The sequence below is a fragment of the Mustela nivalis genome (assembly GCF_964662115.1).
Source record: "Mustela nivalis genome assembly, chromosome: 19".
NCBI lineage: Eukaryota > Metazoa > Chordata > Mammalia > Carnivora > Mustelidae > Mustela > Mustela nivalis.
In genome coordinates this window covers 17,963,868-17,990,692 of record NC_139038.1, presented here as the reverse complement: position 1 = coordinate 17,990,692, position 26,825 = coordinate 17,963,868, and the positions used below count along the sequence as shown (strand labels likewise).

At 55.4% G+C, this 26,825-nt stretch overlaps 1 protein-coding gene across 3 annotated transcripts in view; it reads right to left on the bottom strand.

Annotated features, from left to right (window-relative positions):
* The window catches only part of GTF3C1 (general transcription factor IIIC subunit 1), a gene marked incomplete at its 5' end in the record, with an annotated part of 69,127 nt that overhangs the window by 29,610 nt on the left and 12,692 nt on the right, over positions 1-26,825 (bottom strand). For 2 of the 3 annotated variants that reach the window (XM_082714552.1, XM_082714551.1), the window contains 9 exons: positions 267-448; positions 1,611-1,714; positions 3,875-4,028; positions 4,976-5,112; positions 7,264-7,481; positions 8,047-8,353; positions 9,389-9,504; positions 11,307-11,474; positions 24,219-24,342. In XM_082714552.1, the coding sequence (XP_082570678.1) occupies positions 267-448; positions 1,611-1,714; positions 3,875-4,028; positions 4,976-5,112; positions 7,264-7,481; positions 8,047-8,353; positions 9,389-9,504; positions 11,307-11,474; positions 24,219-24,342 (1,510 nt within the window). Of the gene's footprint in view, positions 1-266; positions 449-1,610; positions 1,715-3,874; positions 4,029-4,975; positions 5,113-6,760; positions 6,875-7,263; positions 7,482-8,046; positions 8,354-9,388; positions 9,505-11,306; positions 11,475-24,218; positions 24,343-26,825 lie in introns of all 3 variants that reach the window. The other variant, XM_082714550.1, reaches the window with a different exon arrangement.

Sequence of the window (26,825 nt, the reverse complement as noted above, 5' to 3'; positions counted from 1 at the left end):
TTAGGTACGACCTGGCACAGTTTCACCCAAACCTCCTGAAAGCCCTGTGAAGTATGCAGGGCAAGAAGCATGCCCACTGTGCAGATGGAGAAACTGAGGCCAGCGGCGGCCATGGTGCCAGCACCTCCATGACCCAGCTAGCAACTGAGACCTGCTTCTTCCAACCACAGCCCCATACCAGAACGTGGCACGGCAAGTGACTCAAACGTCGCCGTGCAGACACCCAGGGCGTGGTGCCAGACGCCCACGGGGAGCCGCTAGTTTACCTATAACAGGGCTGTAATTTTTGAGCTGGGTGATGCCCATCTTCTCATCGGTTCTCTTCACCCGTCCGCTTTCTGGTTTAGAGGAAGCATTCGGCTGAGAGTCTCCTGATCCGCTTGGACCCTCTGTTCCTTGACTTTCCTCTTCAACTTCTTGAGGTGCTGGAGGCTGGGGCACCTTCACCCTGCGGTTCAAATACAAGGTTAACAGCATGCTGGGAGGAGGAGGACTGGGGAGGTGGACACGGTCCGCCCTCGGCAATCGGACGCAGCCACGGGACCCTGGAGTTTCCACCTCTGCTGCCTGTCGAAGGCAAGCAGATGATGTGAATGAAAAAAGTGTGTCGGGTCACTGGACATTCGGGAGTGACAGGGGCTGTGGGGACCCGCCGAGGGCACCCCACCTACTGGCCAGCTGCTACCTTGAAAGAAAGGTAGCCAATTTGCGGGTCCTCGGACACTTTCAGAAATGCCAGAGACCTGGGGCGCCTGGGCGCAGCTCCGTCCTCAAAGCATCCGACTCGTGACTTTGGCTCAGGTCACGATCGAAGGGTGGTGAGATCGAGCCCCGTGTCAGGCTCTGTGCAGCAGGCAGCCTGACAGATTCTCCTTCTCCCTCTGCCCCCTCACCCCTGCTTGCATGTTTTTAAAAAATACATTAAAAAAAAAAAAAAAAAAAGAAGAAGTGCTAGAGATCAGGAATTGATGCGAAATCCATCAGCAACCCAGTTCCAAGTACATAAGCCAAGGTCTGCGATCCCCATGGAACCCTGTGCCTGCCCATCGGCCACGTCCAGCTAAGAATTTTCTTCCGGCCCTGAGTTTTCTCAGTCCGTGAGATAGTTTATGAACAAAATTAGAGAAGGCCTCAGAAAGGCAAGTAAGCTCACTGTGAGCCACCAGGAGACCGAGTGAGCTTCCTACTTCACAGGGCCCTTGAGTCAGAGTGCTCTGTCAACACCATTAGGCAGAGTGGAATGAAGAACATTAGGCCACTTTTTCTTCCCCTTAAAAATCCAGAAATTGGGGGCACCTGGGTGGCTCAGTCAGTTAAGCATCTGCCTTTGGCTTAGGTCTGGGGATCCCGGAGTCTGGGGATCGAGCCTTGCTACAGGCTCCCTGCTCAATGGGGAGTCTGCTTCTCCCTCTCCCCTACTCCTCTGCTTATCAAGCTTGTGCTCTTTCTCTCTCAAATAAAATCTTAAAAAAAAAAAAAAAATCCAGAAATTACTCCTAAACCCATGAACACACTGGTCTTGCCTGAGTATAAAGGGCAAAAGCGCTATGGGCAGGGACACAAAGACCAGACAGCTTGCCCGTGGATTCCTTTGGGGGGCCGCCACTTGCCTGTTGGCTGTGCTGGAATTGGAGATCCGGAAACGGACCTGCTCGATGGCACTTCTCACCAGCGGGTCATTCTGGTCCATGGACGGGTGCACGACCAGATCCACCTGCGGAGTGAGAGGTCAGAGTGTCCCAGAAGGGCAGGCGAAATGCTGAGGGAGCCCTAACTCTGCACCTCGCTTCTCGGTGGGTGCCACCTGTTCTCGTTAGCATTTCCAGGAGATGTCTGGGACCAAAATGAAAGGCCATTACGATTTCTGGCATCAAAATTCCTCGAGCTCCGCCACCAGAGACATGCTGCTCGACTCAGGAGGAATGTCTGCCCTGGAAAGAGAGCCGCCCGCCTGGCAGTCCCCCGGCTGGGCTGTCCCGGCCCCTGGCCTCTGCCGCTACCTGGTGGCCTGCTCCTGCTACCCCAGTGCAGCTATCTGAGAATTTCCCAGAGCCGCCCGCGAGTCCCGAGAGCTTCCATCTGGAAAAGGTAAGCAGCTTTCATTAATCCCCCTCGCTGAGCGTGCCATCGTGGGACTCCTGCCAGGCCCGCGTCTAAACCAACTGGCGGAGGATTTAGAGCCTCTTTTGTTCTCTTCCCTCTCCCAGGGTGCTGAAGCTGAACAGTTCCGGTGGTGACCACTGCACGCGAGTTATCTGGGGTGACAAAGGGAAGAGCTCGGTGGAGATGAGGAGGGTGCGAGGGTGGTGGCTGCGTGAGAGACGGGAGGCGTCCCGGCCACAGCCCCCGGAGAGCCAGGCCTTTCTTCCACCTCTGCTGCCGGCAGGACAGAGCAAGGTCAAGTCTCCTAGATGGATGGCTCTGGCCAGCAGGCCTCATGTGGACCGTGGCCCAAGGGGAGAGGCGGCGGACCGCAGGGAATGCGGAGTACCCCCAGGAGGGGGACCCTTCACCCGCGCCCTGCCGACTTTGTGGGGATTCTGCGAGGCTCTGGTGAGATGCAGTTGGGTAACACCTCGGAACGCTCACATGCACTGAGCAAACACAATGCATTCCCACTTCCCACGGGCAACGGCCCAGCGGCCGGCCCGCTCCCTGACGGCCCAGCGGGCAGGACGCAGGAGTGAAGACCAACGTGCCCTTGTGTCTGAGGTCTTGGATCTGTGTGCTTACGCCTGGCACTCTGGCCCACCCTCTCCCTCCACACCACCTGCTAGACACTAGGGCAGACAGGAGCTGGACACACGGCGGATTCCCGGGCCACTCCTGGAGTGGGGGAGACTCTCTTGCCCTCATCACCGTCCTGAGAAGGCCACCCACCCCCTCCTAAGTAACTGCTCAGAAATCTGAGGGGCTGCAGCTGAGGGGTGGGGGCTTTGCCCTTCAGTGAGAGAGGTCAGCACAAGGACCCCCCCCCACGCCTGCTCCAGGGGAGGACAGGCTGCCAGGGGTTGGGGGCAGGGGAAGGAGAAGGACAAGGTCACGGGGACTGAGAGAGCAGACAGGAAAAGGGTGAGAGCTGCCCACCCAGAAGGGCAGAAACGGTGTAAGTCATTTCTCACGCAGCTCTGTTTCTCACACTTCAAACCAAAAAATAAGATAAAGTAAAAAAGCAGAAATGACCTTGCCAGCTTATTAAGGAAACGCCACATCAAAGCACAGTTTTCTTAAGGAAGAGATTTACGACGCAGCCACAAAAAAAGGGTCATGCAATTCCCAGTGCCTGCCCCTGCAGCACCGGCCCTCTGTCTCTGGGCCCGGCGGGGCTCTCTCCAATTACTCTGACCCTGAAAACTCTACGCCTTAAGACACATGCAGAGCTGTGGGCTCCAGTTGCTAAGGGAATGGCCCCCAACCTTAAATTTCATAGAAACGGATAAACTCAAGACAGATCTACGGGTGCTCAGGGCATCCTGAGTGACCACCGGCACTTCCTTGGGGGATAGCTCCTCGCATCTCCATGGAAATCGTTCTTGGTGCCCTAGTCTACACCTTCCTCTGCTACTGTAGCTGAGTCTCCACCAGCAGGCTCTGCCCGACTCTGATGTGTCACTCAGGGTGGGCCTGGGCGCCGGACCCCTGCTCTCGGGCCCACACATGCGGCCCCAAGGTCCCAGCACATTATCCTGCCTTTGCGTTTCCAGCCTCGCCAGGAAGCCGGCAAGGCCCCTGCTCCCCAGATGAGGAGGCACAACGCGCGACTGAGTTACTGGCAGCAAGGGAACAAGTGAAATCGGACGAAGGCAAGAGAAGCCCGACAAGGAAGCCTCCGAGGGCAGGAGGCCGGCATGGGGCGCGCCGGGGGAGCCTGCACCTTCTTCTTGATGCCGTCCTGGATGACCGTGGTACGGTACAGCCTCAGGAGGCCCTCCTCGGACAGGTTGCGCACCAGGCGGACGATGGACTTCTTACAGCACTTGGTGGACACGCCTTCTTGCTTCTCCTGATCCATGATCATTTTCTGGATCCTGGGGTGTCACACAAGAAGAGGTTAGTATCCCAACAATCTCATCCCGAGGCGGCTCAAGAGAAGCCGGCACTCACGGCAGCTTCCCGTGCTGAGCCTTTCCCCGGGGGAACTAATGGGAGCTCGTGATTCCTGAGGATGAGTCGAGGGGGCGGGGGGACCCTGAATGCCGTGAGGGAGATCTGTCTTCACCCTGTCTCCACGCTCACTTAACTCCCAGACAGGCGGACCAGGCTCCTGCAGTCGACCCTCAGGTCCGCAGCTCTTTCTGACTCCTCTCCTTGTGCGGCCACCCCTAGATCTCACGGAGGGGCTGCAGGGACATTTCCAGATCACGGATTACTGAAGGGCAGGGCCAGCAGGACGTGAGGAAGGCCTAGCCGAACCTTTCCTGGCACAGAGGTGGGGACGAGGCCTCAGAGAATTAGGATGAGGCCCACAAGCCTTCTAATTGAGCGGCTCTGACGCTGGTGCTTCAGAAGACAGAGGTGGCCGGGAAGCGGTGGTGATGGTGGGTTAGAAGGACCCCCCACGGGGCACGGGGCCCTACGCGCACAGAGCCAGCCTAGACACACATGCTCTACCTACATCTCTATTTCTGCTTTCACATCCGACCGTATTTGAGCCAAACATTCCACACAGAACTAAGAAGAGTTAGTTAGCTGACGTTACTGATTGTCCAAGTTTCTTCTCTAAGGAAAGAGAAGGGCCCGGCACCTCCCCCACCTTCCGTTTCTCGCTCCCTCAACCTCCCCGTCTAGGGCCTCGACGCTCCTCAGTGTCTACACTTTCCGAATCACCCGAACAAGTGCTAAGCCCTCCCTCCTACACGGGGCAGCTAGGGGAATCTTCTGACTCAGAAGCTGCTCAGTCATTTCCGTGACTTGTGACAGCCAGCTGGCCTGAGATGCACAGTGAGGACGGACAGACGGACAGACGGCCCCTTACGTGAACAAGCTCTCGATTAAGCGCAGGTTGGTGACCGCTTCTATGATCAGGTTCCTGCGTTTGAGCAGCCGGTAAGTTTCGTGGGGTTTGTCTTGGCCCGGGCCATGCTTCCCCGTCTTCTGGGAACCGCTGCTCTCCTAGAACAGGGACCGAGAGAGTGAGAACACACGGGCTCGGTGCGGTCGGGGGCCAGACGCCATCCCCGCGGGCGCGCTCTGCCTCTTTTGGCAGTTTCTACGCTCACGTTTCAGGAAGGAAAAGTCAAGAGGACCATGTGTCTCTGGGAATATCGGACAGAAGCAGGGGTGGGCTGGGTTCATGCAGGTGCCCCTCGTACGTTAGGATGTGTGCCAAAGGACAGACAAGGGGAGCAGAGAAGCGCTCTTTCCCGTTCCTGCTGAAATGCCCACGGTCCTCTTCCCGGCTCCGGCCTTCTAAGAGTTTCCGTGAACTCACTCCATGTGCCCTTGGAGCAGATTTGTTCAAGCCCCTGCGTGTCCCAGGAAGGGAGGGGAAATCCTGACTCCAGCGTACTTCCTGCACATCACTTGGCACAAATGAGCACCCCATGGCGGCCCAGGGCCCCTGCGCAGGACGCCCTCCTCACTCAGAGCGGCGCTTTCCGGAGAATGAAAAGAGCCAGCCCCAGATCACTTCCCTGCCGAGGGCCGGGGTGCTTCAGGAGAGGCACGGTTCTTTCCCGAAGGGGGGTCAGCTCAAAAGGGTTCAAGATTCAAGAAGAGGCTCGGGAGAGAGACCTCTGTGCTCTCTCGCATCGAAGCAAACATTCTGGAGGGGAACCGCATGAGCAGCACGGCCACTGCCAGGGCGGGGCATCGGCGGCTGGAGAGCAAGGTGAAGACATGCTTGGCCCACAGCCCTCCAGATACGGCCTTCACGCCCTCTTCTCGGCCCACGACCGAAAGAAGGACAGCATTCTTCTGTTACTTAGGGAGCAGATTTCTAAGAGGCAGAGAAAGAGCTGAGCCAGGTGGCAAGCGGGGGAATTCTAGGACCTGGAGGAAGCGTGCGTGCACGGGAGACCTGTGAGCCTGAGCAGAAGGGGCCGTGGGGGTGGGGGTGGGGGAGTGGGGAGCAAGGCAGACCTTCCAGAACCTGCTGGCATCCACCTGCTGGCAGGTTTTTTCAGTGCAACACAGTCCCAACCGGGACTTGAGAAGTTATGCCACCCAAAGATGAGGAAAGGCCTACGTATTTCTGGAAAAATCCATAGAAAACCTTTGCAACCCCATGCTTCATCGCTTCTGCCGTAAGGCTTGTACCAAAAGCACAGGCCTCCACGCCAGCAAGGGAGAAGCAAGGGGGGAGCTGCACACACGTGGGTTCTGGTCCCTACTTTGCATCCATCAAGCAGGCAAGTCACTCACTCCCCAGGGGCCTCCCGGGTCTCGTCCTGGCCGAGACCCAACATCGACCTCACGGAGTGTCGTGAGGCCTCAGCAAAAGAGCAGAACAGCCTTGAAAGCCACCCGGATCCCAGCCATGCCCAGCGCAGGCTGCCTCGCCCTGACGCTGTGCTGCTGAGGCCAGGAGGCGCCACTGGTGGGATCCGGCGAGGCACGTTCAAGTGACAAAGGACGGCCTAAGGTGAACTGAATCACATCACGAGAGCCGCGCTCCTGTGTCAACTGCCTTTGTAATCTTTCTAATTAGGCTGATGAAAAGCATTTGATTCTACTGCGTCCTTAACGCCGCGACCACCAACAGCATCTGGCCAGAACGTACTGAACAGTTTCGGTTTTCCTTTATCTATTTCATAATTACCTTCCTCTCGCGGCCAGTGATACCGGCCTTCCAGCTAAGGCAGGGCTTCTCAGCGCCGGCACTGCTGACGTCTGGGGCTGGGTAAGTCTCTCCTGTGGGCTGTCCTCGCACATTCTAGGAGATTAAGCAGCAGTCCCTGGCCTCACCTACCAGACGCCGGGGGGCCCTGCTCCCCCAGCTGTGACCAGCAAAAATGCCTCGTCCAGACATGTCAGATGTCCCCTGGGAGGCTAAACCAGCCGAGAGCGGGAAGAACTGCTCATCTAAACAACTTTTCCTTCCAAAATAAATTTAAGTAAAAAAAAGTAAGTTGTTGGACACGAAAACGCTGTGTCAACAGCAGTGCCGGCTTGCTGGCCGGGCGGAGAGGCGCACCAGGCGACCGTGAGCCGCGCAGTGCTCGTACCATTACTGATTCTGCTGTTGTTGCCGTGATTCTCAGGCGCAAACCTGGGAAGGCCAAGGGCCACCTGCCCCCGGCGCCCCCCACCGTGAGCGCTCACCTTCGGGTTTTCGTGCCTGACCTCTTCGATCACAGTTATGTCGCCGCTGCTGTCCTTCATGCTGCGGGAGCTGAAGGACACGCCAGGCTCTGAGGAGGAGCTGGTGTCCTGAAGGCTGTCCCGGCTCGCAGAGCTCTGGCACGGTTGCTCCTCAGCCACCCCTAGGGAGGAAGGCAGCTGCTTCTTCGGGGGGTGGAGGTTTCCGACTTTCCAGCCGCCTGCAGTGAGGGGGTGGTGGGGAGCACGACTGAACCGCGGCCCCCTCGAGGGACAGAGAAGGGCACGTCTGCTCGGCAGCCGGACCAGCCCCCTGCAGGCCCAGGATTCCATGGGGCCGGCTGGAGGACTCAGGTACATGCCTCCCCGCCGCCCCACGCCCCTGCTCAGCTGGATGCCAGACTCCACCCTGCACGTGTTTCCGAAAGTTCTAACTGAGCTAAACACTTGAGGGGGCCTCAGATGGCTGGAGGAAGGGGACGGAGGAAGCTGAGTGGACCCCTCCCTTTACTAGTGACAACACAGCAGAGAAACTGAAAATGGGCTAAGGAGAACTGACTCGCAAGCAGCCAGGAGACAGACTACGTGATCGTCTCCTCCAAACTGAGGGACTGCGAGATCCCGTGACACCAACAGGTCCCCAGTTAGGACAGCACCAAGGAGATCCTCGGGTGTCCGCTAAACGGAACGGGCTGTTTACTGAAGATCGCCAGCAGCTCAGACGGAGGGCACACGTGTCCCCCAGCCTTGCCCGCCCTCCCCCCAACCCCGAGGGCACCCCCTTACCCTTCGCCGAGGCAGAGTGATGAGGCTGGGCCCCGAGACTGGCGCTGGAGCAGGACTTCGCGTCGCTCTGGGATCCTCTGCCTTTCCTCTTGCGGCCGCCCTCCTCCTCGCTCTCGGACTCGGACAGGAAGGCGTCCTCCCCTTCAGGCACGAGTGACTCCTCCTGCACCGAGGCCAGGCTCACGGTGGTCAGCAGCTGGCTCCGGGCTTTCTCCCTTTTGTACTGTCGGCTCAGATCGCTCTCTTCTGCAAACACGCAGGAGATGTACTTGGTGGTGCGCTGACGCCCTTCGTCTTCCATGAACCCCTGGAAGGGAGGAGATGTGTTCGGTCACAGCCGGAGGGAGCACGTGGGTGAGCTAGGGGCTGGAAGGGCTGCTTCCTGATCTTTCCTGCACCTGCTCTGTCACCGCCCGGGCCCCGCCCTGGCCCCACGGACGTTCCCTCCCTGTCTTCCTGTCCGGGCATCTCTCAGCTGCTGCTTCCACAGGCCTGTTGGAGACGGTTTTCCCCACTGCCATCCTGGACGTGCATCTGCTCCATGGGACCATGAGCTCCCGGAGGGCAGGGTCCTAATCTGGCCCTCCCTACCTCCCCAGTGCCCGGCATAGGACTAGGCCCACAGGAGATGGTTTGGGAGCACTGAGTGTTAGCCATGCAGGGTTCGAGGGTTCAGAAATGTTGTCACGGACCGGAGGTCACCAGCTCCACGTGGTCTCTGCCTTGGGGATGGAGAATGAGGCCATCACCTACCCACACTCATTCTCATCTTCCAGAACAGGGGAAAAGGGGCTCCCCCGGGCCCTTAACGGTAGGAAGAGCAACATCATCTATATGCCAAGCTCATGCCGAGGCACACGTCACGCGCTCTGCAATCATCAGCTCGACTGTAATGATGCCTTCCAGCAAAACGGTCCAAATATTGGCAAGAAGAGAGGGAATGATAGGGCCGGAGTGCAGGCGGATTCCTAAAGGGGACCAGCAGGCACATACGGTCGGCCGACCTACTGCCCCTAGGAGCCAGGCAGATGGCGAGAGCGCGGGTGGCCTGAGTGGGGGCCAGGGCTCCTGGACAGCACCTGCTTTGACTGAAGGGGCTGAAAGAGGTTAGCCAGCCTCCTCGGAGCCCCCACACGGCTATGCCCCCTACGCGGCCCGTCTCCTTCTGACTTTTCAGGGCTGAAGGCTCATTCTGTTCTTAAATGGGAAACCAGCAACCACCAGCGTCAGGGAGTGGCCTGCAGGCAGCCACCTGCGGCTGAGAGGGCTGAGACAGCCCTGGGCTAGCACACCCCGCCTGCGGCCAGACACAATGAAGCGGGCACGTGACTCGCCATGTTACCTTGACAACCTTGAACCTCTGAAGAAGACGACACAGCATTCTGGCTTCCAGCTTTCCCACGTTCATAGCCACTCGGATTTCAGCTTGGGAAATGCCTTTCGTGCCTCTGCGCTCAACTGTGGGAAATGAAAATGTGTGAGCCGCAGCCTCTGCGAGGGCGCCCGCCCACACAAGGCCAAGTCCGGTCCCGCTGCCTCGGGAAGCACAGGCTCGTCCAAGTGCTGAACCAACATGCAGAATAAAATATCCCCCCTCTCCCTCCCCGGCCAAGAGCCTCTGAGCCCTCCTTCCAAAACGCTTCAGTGCAGCCTCCTCCCCTTGGAGCCATAAATGCCAAGTGGCCGGCTGTGGGTGCACTTGGCTCTGGGCGACCTCGCCTTTGCCCGGCAGCAGGGAGCTCACTCTTTCACATGGACTTTTCCCGATCCATGAAACCGATTCTTTCTTTCTTCTTCTTCTTTTTTTTAATTGTTTTTAATTAAGAACTTTTTCCATTTCCCTGGCCTTCTGGGCAGACTCAGATGCATTCTGAACACCTCAGCCAGCAGTGTCCTGTAATGCCAGTGGAGGCGGATGGGGGCAGAGTGCTGCAGGGCCCCGCAGTAAGCGAGCGGCCAGCGACTGTGCTTCATCATCTGCTCCGTCTACTTTGTCAGCTCCTGCCCCGCTACATGCTGTCACTGTCTGTGCCTCCGAGAAGCCCTGTGGAATCTACTCAGTGGCTCTGGGACTGGGAACTCCACGATGGAGCCTGGCAGGCGTGGGGGCAGGGGTGCCCCCCGCCCCCGGTAAAGTACATGAAGCACAGGGCAGGCTTGCCGGCAAAGGTGTGTGTTCAGAAATAGGTGCCCCTGTACTTCCTCCTACGGCGGGCACCTGAGGCTGCCAGGTACGAGCCATCTAGACAAAGGAGGGCTTGCAGCCGTGAACTCACACAAAAATCAACATCGGCACGAAAGGGAGGGGCGCCTGGGTGGCTCAGTTAGTTGAGCATCGGACTCTTGGTTTCGGCTCCAGTCATGATCTCAGGGTCATGAGATCGAGCCCCACGCTGGGGTCCACGCAGGGCATGGAGCCTGCTTGAGATTCTCCCTCTCCCTCTGCCCCATCTCCCCCCACCCAGCCAAGGGCACACTTACGCTTTCTTTCACAAAAAGAATCAGAAGAGGGGACTAGGATGTGTCACCATATCGAACTAGTAACCTGCTCAAAGCTGGCCTAAGAAGGTTGAGGATAGCTTTTCCCAAAACATGTTCTGAGGAACCCATTTGGAGGGATATTAAGAGTTGATTTAAAAAAATGCCAAAAAGCCCCTCAGAATGTCTGTGCTGATTCCCCGGCATTGCTTTGTACTGGCTGCCAACTTGCATTCTGTGGCCACCGTGCCTCCTCCCCTCTGCTCCTCCCCATGGGGACCCGGGGCCACCCCGTCTACGGCTCTCGGTCACTGGTGTCTTACGTGGATTCCAGGGAAGCCAGGGGAAGGGCGAAGAGTGGGGAGAGATGCTTTTCTCCCCACTCCTCACCAAACTCCGAGCCTGCAATAAGTCTAGATAGATCTCAGAAGATGCGAGCTAGCTCTTGAATGTCTGCATTATAGTATTAAGGGCTCAGCTTCTTCATGCCTTCCATGGAGGGCCCCGCTCTGACGTCCTATTTCTGCTCCTCCTCAGCTCCACTCATGTGCTGGGTGCAGAGCATCCCCAGAGCACGGATGTGGGAACGGAGGCTCAGGACCTTGCTGCCGTCCTACAGAGCAACTACTCACACTCAGATCCGACCCAAAGCCTGACCCTTCCGGGGAACCACGGGGCTCCCTGCCGCTGCCCAGTCTCAACCACACGCCCTCTCCTTCGCGAGCCCTGGTCTGCGGTGCGCGGGACCCACACGCCAGCAGGCACGCGCGCAGGGGACCTACTGAGTTCGTAGGTCTGCGTGAGCATGTCCCGCTCGTACACAATGTCCACCGGGGGCACTCCCTTGGAGATGACCTCCTCGTCCTCATCGTCGTCCTGGTCATGGTCGTCCTCGACCTTCCGTTTGAATTCCTTCAGCAGCCTGAGGCAGCGCACCATGACATCCGTCCCTAGGAACGCAACACGGCATGGTTTCCAGCAAAGAGCAGAACACTGCTGGTGGCGGGGGGCAAGGGATAGGGGGTAGGGGACACAGCTGAGACAGAGACCCAGAGAAAGGATCAAGTTCAGAATATTGAAAATAGCACGTCCTGGGGCACGAGACCTGAACGTGTCCTCCACAGAACCGTGTTTTGTGCCCTATAATCAGTAAACAAGGAAATGCAAATGAGAGGAATAATGAGGCACTGTGTCAGTCCTATCAAGCAAACAACGGACTTCTCCTGCTCAAGGCAAGCTCTGTGACGAGGGGCAAGTCTGCCTGTCCACGCCAGCTACCCAGCACTGGCACCTGGCACACGAACAGCATTCTGAAAGGGGAGACCCACTGCCAGTAAGTTGCAGCAGCACTGTGGATGCGTTCTAGAGCCCTCTCAGGGCACTGCTGGAAGGCTTTCACCAATGATGCCAAGAGTGGGAATTTATTCCAAGAAAACTCCAGAAGGAGGCAAAGCCGCCAGCCCGAAGAGGTCCACACAGCCCCATGCACTAGCTTTCTGGAACCACACCAACAAGGAGGGACTGAGCGGTGGGGTGCGGGCCAGCGCGGCCCTTCAGACACGCACGGTGTGCCACACCCAACCCACACAAGCACCACGCGAGAGAAGCAGCCAGCTTGGGCATGGCTATCCCGAGAGAAGTTGCAAGGGAGGGCAAAAACATCTCAACACTTCACTGGTATGAACTCACTTGTGTGATCCTGACAGTCTCAGGAGGCATTTTACAGACGGGGAAACTGAGGTACAGAGGGTGATGTGACTTGCCCACGCTCTCTAGAGCTTGTAAGCAGTGGGGGCAAAGGTACTCGGGCAGGGTCACAGGTCTCCACTGTGGAAGAAATGATCCCGCACCAGGAGGTCCTGGGACAGAGGAGTGCGGGGGCAGAAGGGCCCCTCGAGGGTGGCCATGCCCTGCTACCTGGAACCTGTGAAAACGTGACCCTGTCTGGAAGAGGGGCTAGTGGGCATGAGTGAGTTAAGGCTTTTCGCTGTGGGGGTGGTCTCGGTCCGGAGAATCCGGGTGGGCCAACGTCAGAGTCCTCAGAGAGGGAGGCAGGAGCATCAGAGCGTGTGGAGGATGCCAGGCCGCGGGCTTTGAAGAGGGAGAGAGAAGCAGCCCAGGCAGGCAGGGGCCCTGTAGAGACCGGAGATGGCCAGGAAGCGGGTTCTCTGAGAGCCTGCTGAAGGAGTAAAGCCCTGCCGACATCACGGTAAACGTTTAGCCCTAGGACACCCATCTCAGACTTCTGGAACTCTGAAATCATAAAGCCGCGTCATTTGTAGTCCCTAAGTCTGCAGTAGCGGTTAGCACGGGGATGCGGACGGTTTCTCCACCCGGACACCAAGGGGTATAATCCAGGTACCAGTGCCAAGTGGGGCACAATAAAGCTGGTCTCTGTTTCCCAGCCATCTTGCGCAGGAGCTGTGGCCCCCGAGGGCCTTCCCCTGGATGGGAATGCTCACACCGAGCACTGCAGACTGACCTCTGAGCAAGGTCTGGTACGACACCCCAAGTGGGGAAGGGCAGAACATGCGGACTGCAGGTGAAATTCACAAACAGCAACGCGTCGCAGGCCCCGAAATCATCCGACTTACCCTCGGAGCAGGGTCCGGCCAAGGCCGATCTACCAGAACCTCCTAGAAGCAGGCCTGGGGCAAATGGTCACAGAAGTGTGGGAAGCCTCAGGCACCGGTCTGGTGCGATCTGCCTGCACTCCTCACGGTGAGAGCAGCCCCCCCCACCCCCCATTCCGTGATTTTTCAAGAGAAGAAACATGACGTCACAGCACTGGCTTCCTCACGCCTTTGCTCCCCCGACGCCTGCCCGGCCTCTCAGGTTTTCCCGCTTCCCAGGGCGCTGCCCTTTGCTTGGGGTTCGGGCCCTGCTCTCTCCATTTCTCCCTCTCCAGATGAAGTCTAAAGGAATGGGGAGGGGAGGCACAGTGATGAGGGGGAGACTTGGGCCTGTCTGTGTGGGTGAAAATTATTTCAAGGCTCAAGTGACCACAGAATTGGATGTCGCATGGTATTTCCTCCTCGGAGTGAGCACACCCAGCAGACACACACACAGGCAGAACAGCGACCACCAGGTCATTCCCCACTCGGTCTTCCCCGCTGTGCTCTACCCAAGGCCCTCCCAGGCCTCTCAGCCCCCAGGGGCCCCTCTTGCCCCTCAGACAGCGCTCCTAGAGCGACCACCCGCTCCCATCGCTTGAATACACGCAGCGCGCCAGACACCGATGGAAGCTCTCCGTGTTTCATACAAGCTGGTCCTCCCCGCGGCCCGAGCAGGTGGCCGCTACCATGCCGTGTCCCACTTGAGGATACCGGGAGCTGAGGCATTTGCCCAAACTCCCGCTCCTCAGCAAGGGAGAAGAAGCTGGGATTTACCAGGCTGTCTGTCTCCCGAGCCCAGGTCCCCAACCATGGACAACATACAGCCCCGAACGCAGAGGCATCCGTGTGACTGAGCACAGCCGGTGACCTGGGGCCGGGGATGCAGGCTTCTGCGGAGGCGGTGGCCCAGGGCAGCACGTAGGGGACACAGACCGGCACCGCTCACCAAAGCCAGGTGTTCTTTCTCGTACCCCATTTTAGCTTCCTTACGGGCTGAACTGGCCAAGGAGAGATACACGGGGCGGCGCGGACATCAGCCCAGGGGGCGGCGGCGAACGGCCACGACAAACTTGTGGGTCAGAAGGGCGAGGAAGGAAGCCCCCCTTGGCCTTCCCAGCGTCTGCTCCTCATAGCAGCGTCAGGTCGGCACCTGAGCTCCCCTCTGCTCCGACAGCACGCGATGCCTGTCCCGTCACAGCCTCAGCTCGGCCTCGTCCCAAAGGCCCCGCCGCTGCCTCTGCTGCCTGCCAGGATGGCCAGACCTTCAGGGGAGCACTGAGGGGAAGCAGGGCTCCGGGGTCAGGTGGACACAGGGCATCTCAGCTCTACGACCACTCGTTTTGGAGACTCTGGGGAAGTGAGCAGAGCTCCTTGCATTCCACTTAACGAAGTGAGAGGCCGGTGTTCTCCACCTCGTGCCCAGAGGACACGCACGCAGAGGCTGGCCTGAGCAGTCAGCTGGCCCGAGCAGCGGGCACGTGCCCTGACCCTTAGATGGCACAGTCCGAAGCGGAGGGCCTCTAGAAACCCCACTGCACAGGCGAGTCTCCAGCATACTTCCAACGGAGGGTTCGGCTCAAGCCACTCAGACTGGGCTCAGCACGAGGCCGCTGTGCTTCCAGAAGGCCAGGCAGGACGCATCCTGGCAGGATGGCTGCTGGCGGGTCAGGGGCCGTGGGCCCACAGCTCTAGCCATCCCATCCACATTGGCTGATTTCCCTGCCACGAGTCCCAACAGCACTGACTTTCTTCTAGAGCCTTCAGACAAGGAAATCCCAATCATTTAACCAAGCTAAGGAGAATGTCTAGCCTCGTGGGGTTATAGGGAGAGTTGTTAAGACCTGAGGCCGGTGGAGGAGGCAACACCGGGTAGTCTGTGGCGCACGGCTCCAAGGAGCCACTGGGAATTCGTTAACGCCAGCCTTCCGTACCTTTCCCATGGCTCTGGAAGTTTACCAGCCCCAGAATTCCAACTTTTATTCTTGGGATCCCTTCAGCTCCTATTTGGCTATTTTTAAGGCAATTTAAAGAGCCTGTTCCAGACTGCAAGTCAGCAAAAGCCGAAGCAGAAGGGGCCGGAGCGAGACCCCAGGCAGCACACACCCACAGGGTAAACGGAGCCCACGGGTCTGTCTGAACGCCCACCCTGACGACCAGCCTGGAGGAGTCACAGGCCTATTAATGGCACCCACGGACGCCTGGGCATAGGGCTGGCTTCTCAGGAACAAAAGGCAAGACAGAACCAGCCAGATCACTGCACTCAAGCGTTTTAAAGGTAGAGTGTGCACTGATGTCCACAGTTCCACACGAATCAAGCACACGGTTCTGTTGTGCCAAAGATGCCGGATGGGCTTGCCGTGGCACGAAGGAAGAACGGCTTCGTTTCCATACTATGAAGAGCCGCAAAGAAGGGAAGGGGTGAATCCTCCCTGAGAACCCAGGGTGTGGCAGGTGATCTCAGAATCAGTTTAATCACCGCGCGGATTCTGCATAGAGCACCTGCCATTTTACGAGAAAGGTAAACAGGCTCAGAGGGTTGATGTGGCCTAATGGATGTCCCGGACCTAGAAAGTGGCCCTCCTCCCACACTGGGCAACGTGGCTGGGCTTGCACCTTCCAGGTTCCATCAGAAAACACCCTTCTCTGTAAAGGGACATCCTGAGCGGGCGTAAAGGGGACCCACAGCCCGTGTTTCTCACACTCCCCGCCAAGAGCTCACCTGGCCACCTAGCAGACCGGTGCGCTTAACCTGACGAACCCAGGAGGAAGCAAAAACGAGATGGGAACAAATGAGCGCCATGCCGGCTTTGCTCTTGTCACCCATGAAGGGTCAGTCCTACTGGTGAGCCGGGGAGAGGTTATGTAAATTCAGTTTTACTCGTGTCCTGCTCCCCCCCACCCCCGCACACCCCTAGATGGGTCTGGGGTTGCCAGTGCTAGGTAGTCTGGAAACTGAACCAAGAAACCAGTGCATGGGACAGTCTGGGACAGTCTACGGAGGTAAGGGCTTTGGGTAACTGCTGGCACAGAATTCAAGGGCTGCACTCCGAATGAGGGAGGCTGCTGCAGCCCAGGCACCAGAGTGATAGAATTGGTTAGAAATCTGGGCTCTGGGGACCCCTGGGTAGCACAGTTGGTTTGCTTAGGTCATGATCCCTGGGCTGAGATGGAGCCCCGCGTTGGGCTAAGCGTTTGGAGCCTCCGTTTTTTTCCTCTGTAAAATGGGCATAATTGTAACAGCGTGGCTGAACTAACCTGCAGGGAAGGACCTGGGGAGTGAATGCAGGTAAGCGCTCAGCCTCACGAACTGAGCACTACCCGCCCCGTGATTACAGGGAAAGGAGCCAGGAGTGCTGGGAAACGAGGCGGCCCGTGGAGCTAGGCAGGGGAAGGCGAGAGGGAAGACCCCGGAGGCAGATGCTAGAGGGCACCCTGAACTGTCTAGGCAGACAGGGGCGAAGGCCGGCAGCAGGGCAGGGATGAAGGGGAAGGCTGGCTGTGTGAGGTCTAGAGGCCAAGCAATGCCGCTCGTTACTTTGTATCTTGTGGCCCTGCTTGCCCTTATTCCGCAGGCACGTTTTGGTTATCTCTGCGGTGGATGAGGGAGAGGGACTGTTGAGACCGGCAGGGGAGCCCACATCTTCCGACTCTCCTGCCCTGGACGGCTGTCCTAGGCTGGCCCTGTCTTCAGCCCCCGCCACTGCTCTGGCCCCAGACGCTCGCCCACCAGCCACCACGGCCCGTGAGTTCAGCCCCTGCCCTCTCTTAGGGAGGCAGCCAAGGGCCCTGGTTAGAGACTCACACATTCTGTGCTCAAACCTCCACACTGGCTCTGCCTCGTTCTACGGCCCGAGGCAAGGGATATGTGCGCTGGCTTTCTCATCAGCGGAGGGAAGGAAAGAAAAGCACCCACATGATGGGGTGGCCATCAAGGATCCGAATCGAGCACCAACACTTGGCACAGAGCCTGGCATAATCTATGGATGGCTTTTCCACCTCTCCCTGGGCTCCAAGACTGTCCACAAATGGGACAACAGAATGGAAGAATGTCCCCGGGTGCCTTCCTCTTTCCACGGCCCAAGAAAAGTTGATGGAGCCGAAGTTCCCCGTGCTAACCGAGCAAGGTGACAAGGAGGCTGACAAACCACGTCCACAGAATGGGGCTTGCAAGCTTTAGGACACTGGGAAAACGCTCTTAGCCGGTGATGAGGTCCAGAGCCCCCATTGAACACCCAGGGCAAGAACCACCTCCCAAGCCCTTTGGGCTAAGTCAGGGATGGACCCATTTAGGTCCCTGGAGGTTCTCAGAGACCCACTGAAGGAAAAGTGCTGGTGGAAACCATGCTGGGGGGGCATGACCGCAGTGGCCCTTTCTTGAGGGCTCTGAGCAGGCACCGGTTAAGTGGCACCCAGCACGGACACATCTGTCACTCTACTGGCCTCCCAGCCAACCTGTGGCCAGCCGGTCCCCTCTGTGACCAGGCACGTGCTCACACGTCCCTGCCCTCGCCTCGTCCGAGCCCTGAGAGCAATCTTGCCAGCCCCTCCCCACCATCAGTCCTGTGTGTGGCACACTTATTGCCACATGCCCCCATCACACTCTGCAGACTAGTCCTGCGGCCCCTCACCACCTGCCCCCGCCACCCACAAGCAGAGCTGGGACAGGCGCACAGGAGCCGAGAGGGAAGGACTATTTCCCACCAAGGTCACAGTCCCCAGGTGCTGAGCCCCTTCTCGAGTGGGAGGGCTGCTCGGGGCTCAGCTTGACCTGACCCAAGGTCCGGAATGAACGCCACGGAGGATCTTACTCCGTATTCCACCTTTCAGGCGCTTGCCTCTAGTCGTTTTTGTTTTTTTTTTTTTTTAATATTAAAATGTCTGTTTCTTTTATCTGTCTTAAATATTGAGAGTAATTACCCTTCCTTTTTTGAGCTGGCATCCTTTAGTCAACGTTGCCACTTTTAACCGAGAGATCTTCCTATTTTAACTATTTTACTGGTTCCACCACCGGGCCCTACCCCCCGCCCCATGCCACTAATTTCCTAAGCTTTAAACTCCGCTCCTGACGATCTTTTTCTATCCTTTTCACGTTTATGTTCACTCTTTATCCTTTCTGTGTTTCTGATCTTCATTCTTTTTAATTCCACTCTCCTGGTTTCAAAGCTCTTTTAAACCTTTATCTTTATTTTATTGTGTTTTAATCCTTCTCGATATGGCTTATTTCTCTTTTTCCTTAGCTTGTATACTTTAATCCCACTATAACTTTTCAAAAGTCGCTTTGTGCCATTTTAATGATCTTGAGTTTGCTGCACCCGTTACAAGTGTTTCTTGCTGTTCATTTTTAACTGCTTTACTGAGTCTCGATCCACATTCTGCACCATTCACCTCGCGCACTGTGCACACCAGTGGTGATGTGGTATATTCCCAGGGTAGGTGTATCTGTCCACAGTCTAATTTTGAACACTTCCCCACCTTAGACCTTGCAGCTGGCACCCTGGGTGCCCCGAGGCGCTCAATGATCTACTTCTAGATTCCCCACTCTGGACTTTCCTTCAAATGGACTCCTACAGCAATAGCCTTTTGTGACTGGCTTCTTCCTTAGTTGGATGGTCTTGGCAACCCTACTGAAAATCAGCAGACCACGGCATGTGGGTGTACGTATGGACTCTCAATTCTACTCCTTGATCGGTCTGACTTGTGGCAGTACCGTACTGGCTTCATTATTGTTGCTCTGCAGTAGTTTCAAAACTGAGAAGTGTAAGTCTTCCTACAATACTTGATTCTTATTTCTCAAGACTAACTTTCTGGACACCCTGCAATTCCGTATGAACTTCAGAATTAGCGTGCCGAAGTCTACACATCAGTTGGTATTTTCCTGGTTTGGGGAGTGCTGCCATCTTTACATTAAAACTCCAGATCCAGAGCGCCCGCGCGGCTCAGTCGGTTAAGAGTCTGCCTTCGGCTTAGGTCTCAGGATCCCGGGACCGAGCCCCACATTGAGGCTCCCTGGTCAGTGGCTCGGTGGGGAGTCTGCTTCTCCCTCTGCTCCTCCCCTCGCTCGTGTTCCCTCTCTCTCCCCCAAATAAAATCTAAATCAATCAATCAATCAATCTCCAGATCCATGAACAAAGGATGTTCCATCTGCTTAGATCTTAAATTTGTCCACACTGTTCTGTAGTTCTCAGACTGTTTTATACTTGGTGTGCTTGAATGCATTATTCCCAAGTGTGTTATTTTTTTTTTGATGCTACAGAATTGCTTTCTTAATTTTGTTTTCACATTGTGAATACTTTTGTATATTAACCTTGTATCCTGTAATCTTGTTGAATTTGTTCTTTCTTCTTAAGGGACATGAATTAATAGCTATGGGAAGAGTCTATATCCTAAACAGGGGAAAACGGGGGAATCCAGGTGTTCGGACCCCTTCTCCATCCTTTTCAGTGCTGGACAAGCCGCTAACTGAGCTGTCATGGGCCCCAGGGCACACAACTTCTGTCACCTGCTACCAGTTGGCCATCATTTTCCGAAGAATCACAAAGTTAACTTCTCTTTCTCTTCCCCTTTGTTCTCAGCCCAAATGAATAAACACAGTATGACTAGTAAACACTTGAAGAATATAATCCAAATTTTGCAAAACAGATCAGTTCAGGGTGACCGTTTTTATAACCGAGGCTTTTTTTTTTTCTTTTTGCAAAGCAGATCACTGCGGCTTCCTGTAATGTACTTGAAATATGCCCCAATCCAAACTCTTTATTTACAGCTCTTAGAAACAACTCGTATATATCCAGGCACACCTGTAAATTTACATGAAGTAATCCATCATCTTTATTTATTATTTAAGTCTTGTCTGTGCTGCAATGCCTTAGAGGGAAGGTTTATGTTAATTCTGTAAATTGGGAAGACAAGGCACAAGACAAAAAGACTAAAACTGCCTTCACCCCTTGTCTCCTGCACAGGAGAGGAACCAAGTCGTGCCTAATTAAATTAAACTTGCTGAACACTTGCTCAGCACCCGCACTGTTCCGAGCAGCCGCCGCGAGGCCTCAAGGACAAAAGCACACGACACACGACAGGCGGCCCCGCTCTCAAGGAGCTCCCGGCCTCGCTGGAACCGAGTCACACAGAGAAACACCTGAGTCACGCTGGGAGTGAGGGGCACCCAGCCCGTGAGCCCGAGCAGCAGGAGGTGGGGAACAAGACCAGCCCGGAATGAGATGATTCTCCTGAACCGTAAGAACGGGCTCTACCGGGCTGGTGTGTGACAATCTAGGATGTCTGATGGTCACTGTCTTAGGGGTCTGCCCACTTCAGCCCACGTAAGGAGCTAAAGCCATCACGATCATCAGTAGCCAGTCTTGGGGGGCTTCTGGACTTCTCTTGCCAACACTAGGCTTCAAGAAAACAGGGACCACTCACCATGTGACGCAGACACACAAAGCAGGAGGCAGGGTGTCCTTGGGGGGTGGAGAAGACGGGCCCGTAGAAAGGCAGCAGCATCTCTCTGCCTGGCTGATGGCTATTAAAGAAATGCAGTTTAACGTTGCCTAATTTCACTTTTTGCAGGGAAGTTGAAAAGCTGACTTTTTAGGGACAATTTCTGATTTTTAAATACTCAGCAATGAATTCAATGAAAACACACACTGTGAGCCAAGCAAATCACACTGCTACACGTGGCCACTCACTAGTCTGTGGCCCCTGCTGTGTACAGGTCTTCTGCAGGCCCCACGACACTCTGGAAAGTCACATTATTACCCCCAGATAATTCTGCTGAGGCGGGGAGAGGCCAAAACTTGCAGAAGGTCACCCCAACAGATGTGACAGAATGAGAATTCTGACCCAGGGCTGTCTGACAACAGAGTTTGCTCTGGTTGGTGTCTTAGTTGCAAGGGCAGGCTTACATTTCCAGGGACCCCAAGCCTGGGACAAGCTTTGCTCTGTGGCTGCCTGATCAGCAAGAAAGTTTCTTTAAGGGCGTCTCCTTCTCAGTTTCTCTTTCCTTTAAAAATATAATCATTCTATCTGTTTATTTTTAATGTCTTCCTTCCAATAAGCCAGGAAATAAATTAACAGACCCACAGGTCATTTCGGTATTAAGCACGCAGAGAAGTCCCCAGGACACCTCTGGGACTTTCATCCCTGCTACAGGACTTGGCGGTACTTCCTGGTTTTCTTTCTACTGAAAAGGCTGACGCCACCTTTCTGGAGGGATCTCAGGCATTCGACCAGTCCCAAGTGCCCCTGGCACTGAAGGGACTCAAAAGTGAGGTCCCCTCTGGGGGCCTTCCTGACCGCAGGGGACACCTGCCTTGGTTTCTTCACCTGTAATGTTTGTCTGTTACCATCTCCTTCACAAACTTTGCTCCGACACAGGGAAGCCAGGCAGGATGGGCAGCGACCGATCAGTTCAGCAAGGTCAAGGAAGAAAGAGAGCCCCTCAGACCAGCAGTTCACGGTCACTTGCCAAACATGACTGCCGACCTCCAGTACACACCGAGCTGCTCACTGGGTAGGCCACTGTCGGTCCGTCAGCACACTCTCTCCTGAGCTGCAGTGACGAAGCCAGCCTCTGGAGGTTCCCTACTGTGCCCACAAAGTCAAGCATATAGGCTCTAACCTTTTTTTCTTATACACCTTCTGGTTTTCTTTGGCCTTAGTAACTTCGTGCTTTCCCACTGCCTTGGTTGTGTGCGTACCTGACACTAATTCCACGCAGGCCCTCTGCCAACCCACAACCTTCTCTAAACACTCACTCACTGAGAAGCTGATCCTTTGCCCGGACTTCCTTCCCTCCAGAGCGCTTCCGCCCTGCTCCCGTGTGGCTGGTTGCCATGGCGCCCATCACAGCGATTCCCCTTCACCATCTCCCCATGTTCTCCCTGGTCTCCCCCACGACCCGGACCGCACTTGTCCTGCCCTTCTTTCAGTCTGCTGTTTGATGGTCTCTATCCTCCCGCAGCCTCCTGAAAGGGAGCATGGGAGATGCGAGATGAACGGTCTCAGATCTGAATGTGTGAAAACCTCCGTATTTTCACAGTGGATTGCCGTGAAAGCAGACCAGAGCGCTCCAGATGGAAAATTCATTCCCGTGAGCATGAAGCACTGCTCCGAGGCCGCCCGGCTTCAGTTACTACTGGAAGTCTGCCTTCTCCTCTCTCAAGTCTCCCTTGCTCCAGGTTTCCAAAGTCCCAGGGTGTTAGGCTTTGGTGTGGGGTTCTGCGTGTTCTTTGTGCGAGGCACCTGATGGGTCTTTTGCTCTCTAGAACTTGTGTCCTGCAGATCTGGGAGACTCGCTCACTGGCTTCCTTCTTCCTCTGCACACATTCCGTCTCTCCCCGAGCCCTTTGTGCAGACGCTGGACCATCTAGGCTTAGCGTCTTAGTTTCAACTTAGCTGTTTCTCACCTCCTTTGAGTTTTTCTGAGATTTTCCTCCACTTTATCTCACTACCTTCCCTTCTGCTCATTCTTTTGTTGCAATAGTCACATTTCTTCTATTTGCAAGAGCTCTTTTTTATCTTCTGCACGTCCCTCCTTGAGCGCTTCTCCCTGTGTTTTCATGGATGCTATGCTTTCTCTCTGCCAATTCTTTTAGGTTTTCTCTCCTCCTCACTTTGTTCCTATTTCCTACATTTGTTTGTTTCTGTTACACTATTAGACTTCTCAAGTGTTTGGTGAAGCATTCAATTGCTGCCCAAAGACTATGTTTTGGGTGTTGTGCGGGGTGGGGAAGGGGAAGGAGCGATTGAGTGGCCTTCTGTGTAGGGTGAGTGGGCAGGGGCCAGTGGTTTTGTTGGGATCGCCCTAATTTCGGTATCTAGAAGACTTTTCTCTTGGACCGGTTGGTTTCTACAGAAAAGGAGCCTCCAGCCACCAGCCTAGGGGACACTAAGTCTCGCTGCCAATGTTCTAGAGCCAAATCTGGAACCACAGTGAGAGAACCCCCCCCTTTTAGTGTCCTATTTTCAGCACGCCACCTGTCCCCAGCGGGGTCTGTGAATCCAGAAACCTTCCAATGCATCTTATCTTGAGAGAAGTAGAAAAAGCCAAAGCTTTGTGGGAAAGGGCCTCTTGATTGGCTATACAAAGGAGGGGCGAGGGCCGGGGAAGCAGCAGTGTCCGACACACACAGCCAACCAACCCTCTGGCCTCCGGCACCATCTGCACTTGTCTTCAAAGGTACCTGGAATCGCCACATTTTTCATTTATTTCAGGGTCTGAGGCGTCAATTCTTGGCGACTGCCCTTCACTGGCATTGAGTCTCCCCAGGCTGCTCAGTCCGTTACTACTGTCCTTCTGCATTGAGCTCCAGACCACTGCTGACGACTCTCTGCTGTCATTCCTGTCCTAGTCTCTCTGTACCTGCAGGCTGATTCCCTTTATATCCCTGTCATCACTAGGGAAGAGGCTGGGGAGAGGGCGGATAAATGCGTATGTCCCATCTATCATCTTCTACTGAAAGCCCTGACCCTCAGCTTCTTAAAGGACTTCGGTTCGTCACGAACAGCACGACATAAAAAAAATCAAGAACAGAGAAAATAAAAGACTAAGGAAGGTTTTTTTTTTAAGTTTTACAGTATACGGTCCTTAGTTTAACTTTCCTGGAAGGTTCAAATCCCCCATCCATCACTTACCAATGGCTCAACCTTATGTAAATTACTTTGCATCTCTTACCTTTAACTTTCTTCTATGTAAAAGGTGACACTGCCACCAACCTCGCAAGGGCTACAGAATACTGAGATCATGCAACACAGCTCTGGTATTTTCAAAACGCTGGAAAGAAGAGTGGTTTAGCGTAACAAGGAAAAGATGGGACCTGTTTCTGGACACCACGAAGCTGAGATGTTGGAGGGACATCTCCCCAGAGACGCGTGCTGGCGCTTAGGATTACTTTCGCTCAGCAAACATTTCCTGAGCACTTTTGCTACAGGGGACCCTAAGTGAGGCGCTGAGGAATGAAGAGTCCAACAAATGTGCTGTCACCCCACGGCGAGGCTGAACGCAGGGAGAGAGAAAAGCTGAACTTGGAAGGGAGAAGTGAAAGCCGTCTGCACAGCCAAGGGGACAGAGGCTGTGACCTTTACCTTTTTTTGTCTTACAAGGCCCACACTCAGGGTGGATCTCTTGCAACGGGAGAGACACCACCTTCGCAAGGCCAGCATTCAGCATGTACTGGTACAGCCGCTTAAATGTCCTCTCGCACAGCCCCTGCCAAAACACAACGTAAGAGCTGCCGTCAGATGCGAGCGAGGCGATTGCAACCCCTGAAGTCCTGTCAGCAAACACAGGTTCAGGGTTAACCCAGGGTAACCGACTCCCTTGAACGAGAGAACACAGGAGGGCTAAGGAGGAAAGCCTGCAAGCTACGCCGTCCAGGAAACAGAAGCAAGGTCCAGAGCACTAAATACAAGATTCTATAAATGGTTTCGATGACAAAAGGGGCAAAGAGGTTTATTTGCTCGAAGATCCTGAAAGGACACGTAGGGCTGGGAGTGAGGCAGACGGCAGGGCAGAGCCACAAGGCGGTTTTTCATTGCATACTGCCAGTGTTTGGTTTTCTTAAATTCGAGTGTGCTATTAACACACACACACACTCTCTCACAAAGCACACACACACCTCCCCTGGGCAATGGGAAAAAAAATAGAAAAAAAAAATGTAGTGCCAAAAGAATTTTCAGTTTATCAGCGAAGCTTCCACAAAATGAGGAGGGGTGTGTGCACCCTACCACTCACAGCGCCGTGAGGCGATGTGACCAAAGTGACCCCTATGTGCCCCTAACCACAGGGGTCATCAACGAGCAGCTTCCGGCATAGGTCATGTTTTCCCATCTACACGTTTGTGAAAATGAGTGATTTACTTGCCAACATTAAAGTGAGACTTCATTCAAAAAAAAAAAAGTTCTGGCTTCACTTGGAAGAACTCGGGCAACAAACCCTGGGACTGTGGGTCCTCACGGCGACCCCCGCGGCGAGCCAGACCAGGGGTGCCCCGGCAAAGTGGCCCCGTCGGCCCCTCGCAGGTCAGAGCTGAAGGTCAGCTCCTATCTGTTACCGGCAGGTGCCATCTTCTCTTAGGACAGCCAAGAGGAAAATTAAATAGTTCTTGAATCCGTACCAACAGCAAAACCATTTTTTTCCTACTTGGCCCGTTTCACTCTTTCCTGTGTCCATCCTGGCCGCCGACTTGCATTTGCTTTTGCAACCCCTGGAGTCATGAGGCAGTTCCGGCTACTGTAAGCCGCGGACGGAACGAAGGGCGCCGTCCCTGGAGTCTCACGGCTTTCCTCTCCCTCTCTGGGAGACGGAGATGGAACAAACGTGTGCGGGCTGCCGCCACGTACGTGTGATCACCTCTCAAGGCCCGCGCGTCTCCCAGCCCTCGGGCAGGAGAACATACGGCTATCAGAAAAATACAGACGACTCACATATGGCTCATTCAAACACAGCGGCTTGTAAATGGGCTCTATCGTTAATCTAGCTGTGCCCCCAGCATCACGGAAAGACCCTACGGAAGTTCATCCATCAAATCCCAGCCCCTAACATATGGTCCTAAGTCCTGGACCATCCGAAGCAAGGGAGGATGATGCAGTCGCAGCTTCTGGGGGGCTGCCATCAGGGACTCACACAATCTGCCCTGCATAAAGGGAAAGGAATAGCGTGAGCCTCCCCCACGCCCCAAAAAAGACAGCATCCATATTCATGGCATCAGCCTCCTGTATCGGCTAATTATTCACTAAGTCCCGCTCAGCTCCCTCTGACCCTATTTCCAGCTGCCGACCAGACATCGCCAAGTGAAAAGTCTCAGAAGATCTTCAGACTCAATAAATCCTCAAGTCGGATTTGTCACGCGCCTCATGCTCCCGCAAATGTGTTTGTCTTTCTGTACGCTCTACTTGATTCATGCATTCATTCCATAAATATTTACTGAGCACCGATCATGGGCTTGGCCCTGGCCGTCCGCCTGCTGGGGCTTGAGCAGCAAACAAGTGGGCCTGCTCCCTGCTGTCCTGAGCCTGCCCTCAGCCCTGTCCCTTTCGGGGAGACGCAATCACTCCAGCCAGACAGCAAAGACTCTTTCTCCTTCATGCCCGCCCCCCCGTTCCCCCTCCCATCCTGGGCCCAGTCATCGAAACATCTCCAAGGACTCCAGCAGTCTGCCACTTGGGAGCCCGGCTCTAGCCGCCAACATCCGCCTCCCGCCTGCACCTCCAAGCTCTCGCCCTCCTCCTGGCTTGTTTCCTCAAGATGCAACTTCTCGGGGCGCCAGGGTGGCTCAGTGGGTTAAAGCCTCTGCCTTTGGCTCAGGTCATGATCCCAGGGTCCTGGGATCGAGCCCCACGTGGGGCTCTTTGTTCAGCAGGGAGCCTGCTTCCCCTTCTCTCTCTCTGCCTGCCTCTCTGCCTACTTGCAATCTCTGTCTGTCAAATAAATAAATAAATAAAATCTTTAAAAAAAAAGATGCAACTTCTCCATCCACAAACTGCAGCCAGCAGTTTACAAGGCTGAAGGCTACAGCCCAGCCCCTCAGCCTGCCGCTCTGGACCTGAGCCAGCCCCATCTTCCCTCCCCAGCCCCAGGTCTGTGACCCCTGCCCGAGCACTGCGGCTGGATTCCCGCACCTCCGACACGTCAGCCCCGAACCGCTCTCCCGGGCCTGAAATGCCAGTTCTTGTCTACTTGGGGAACACGTC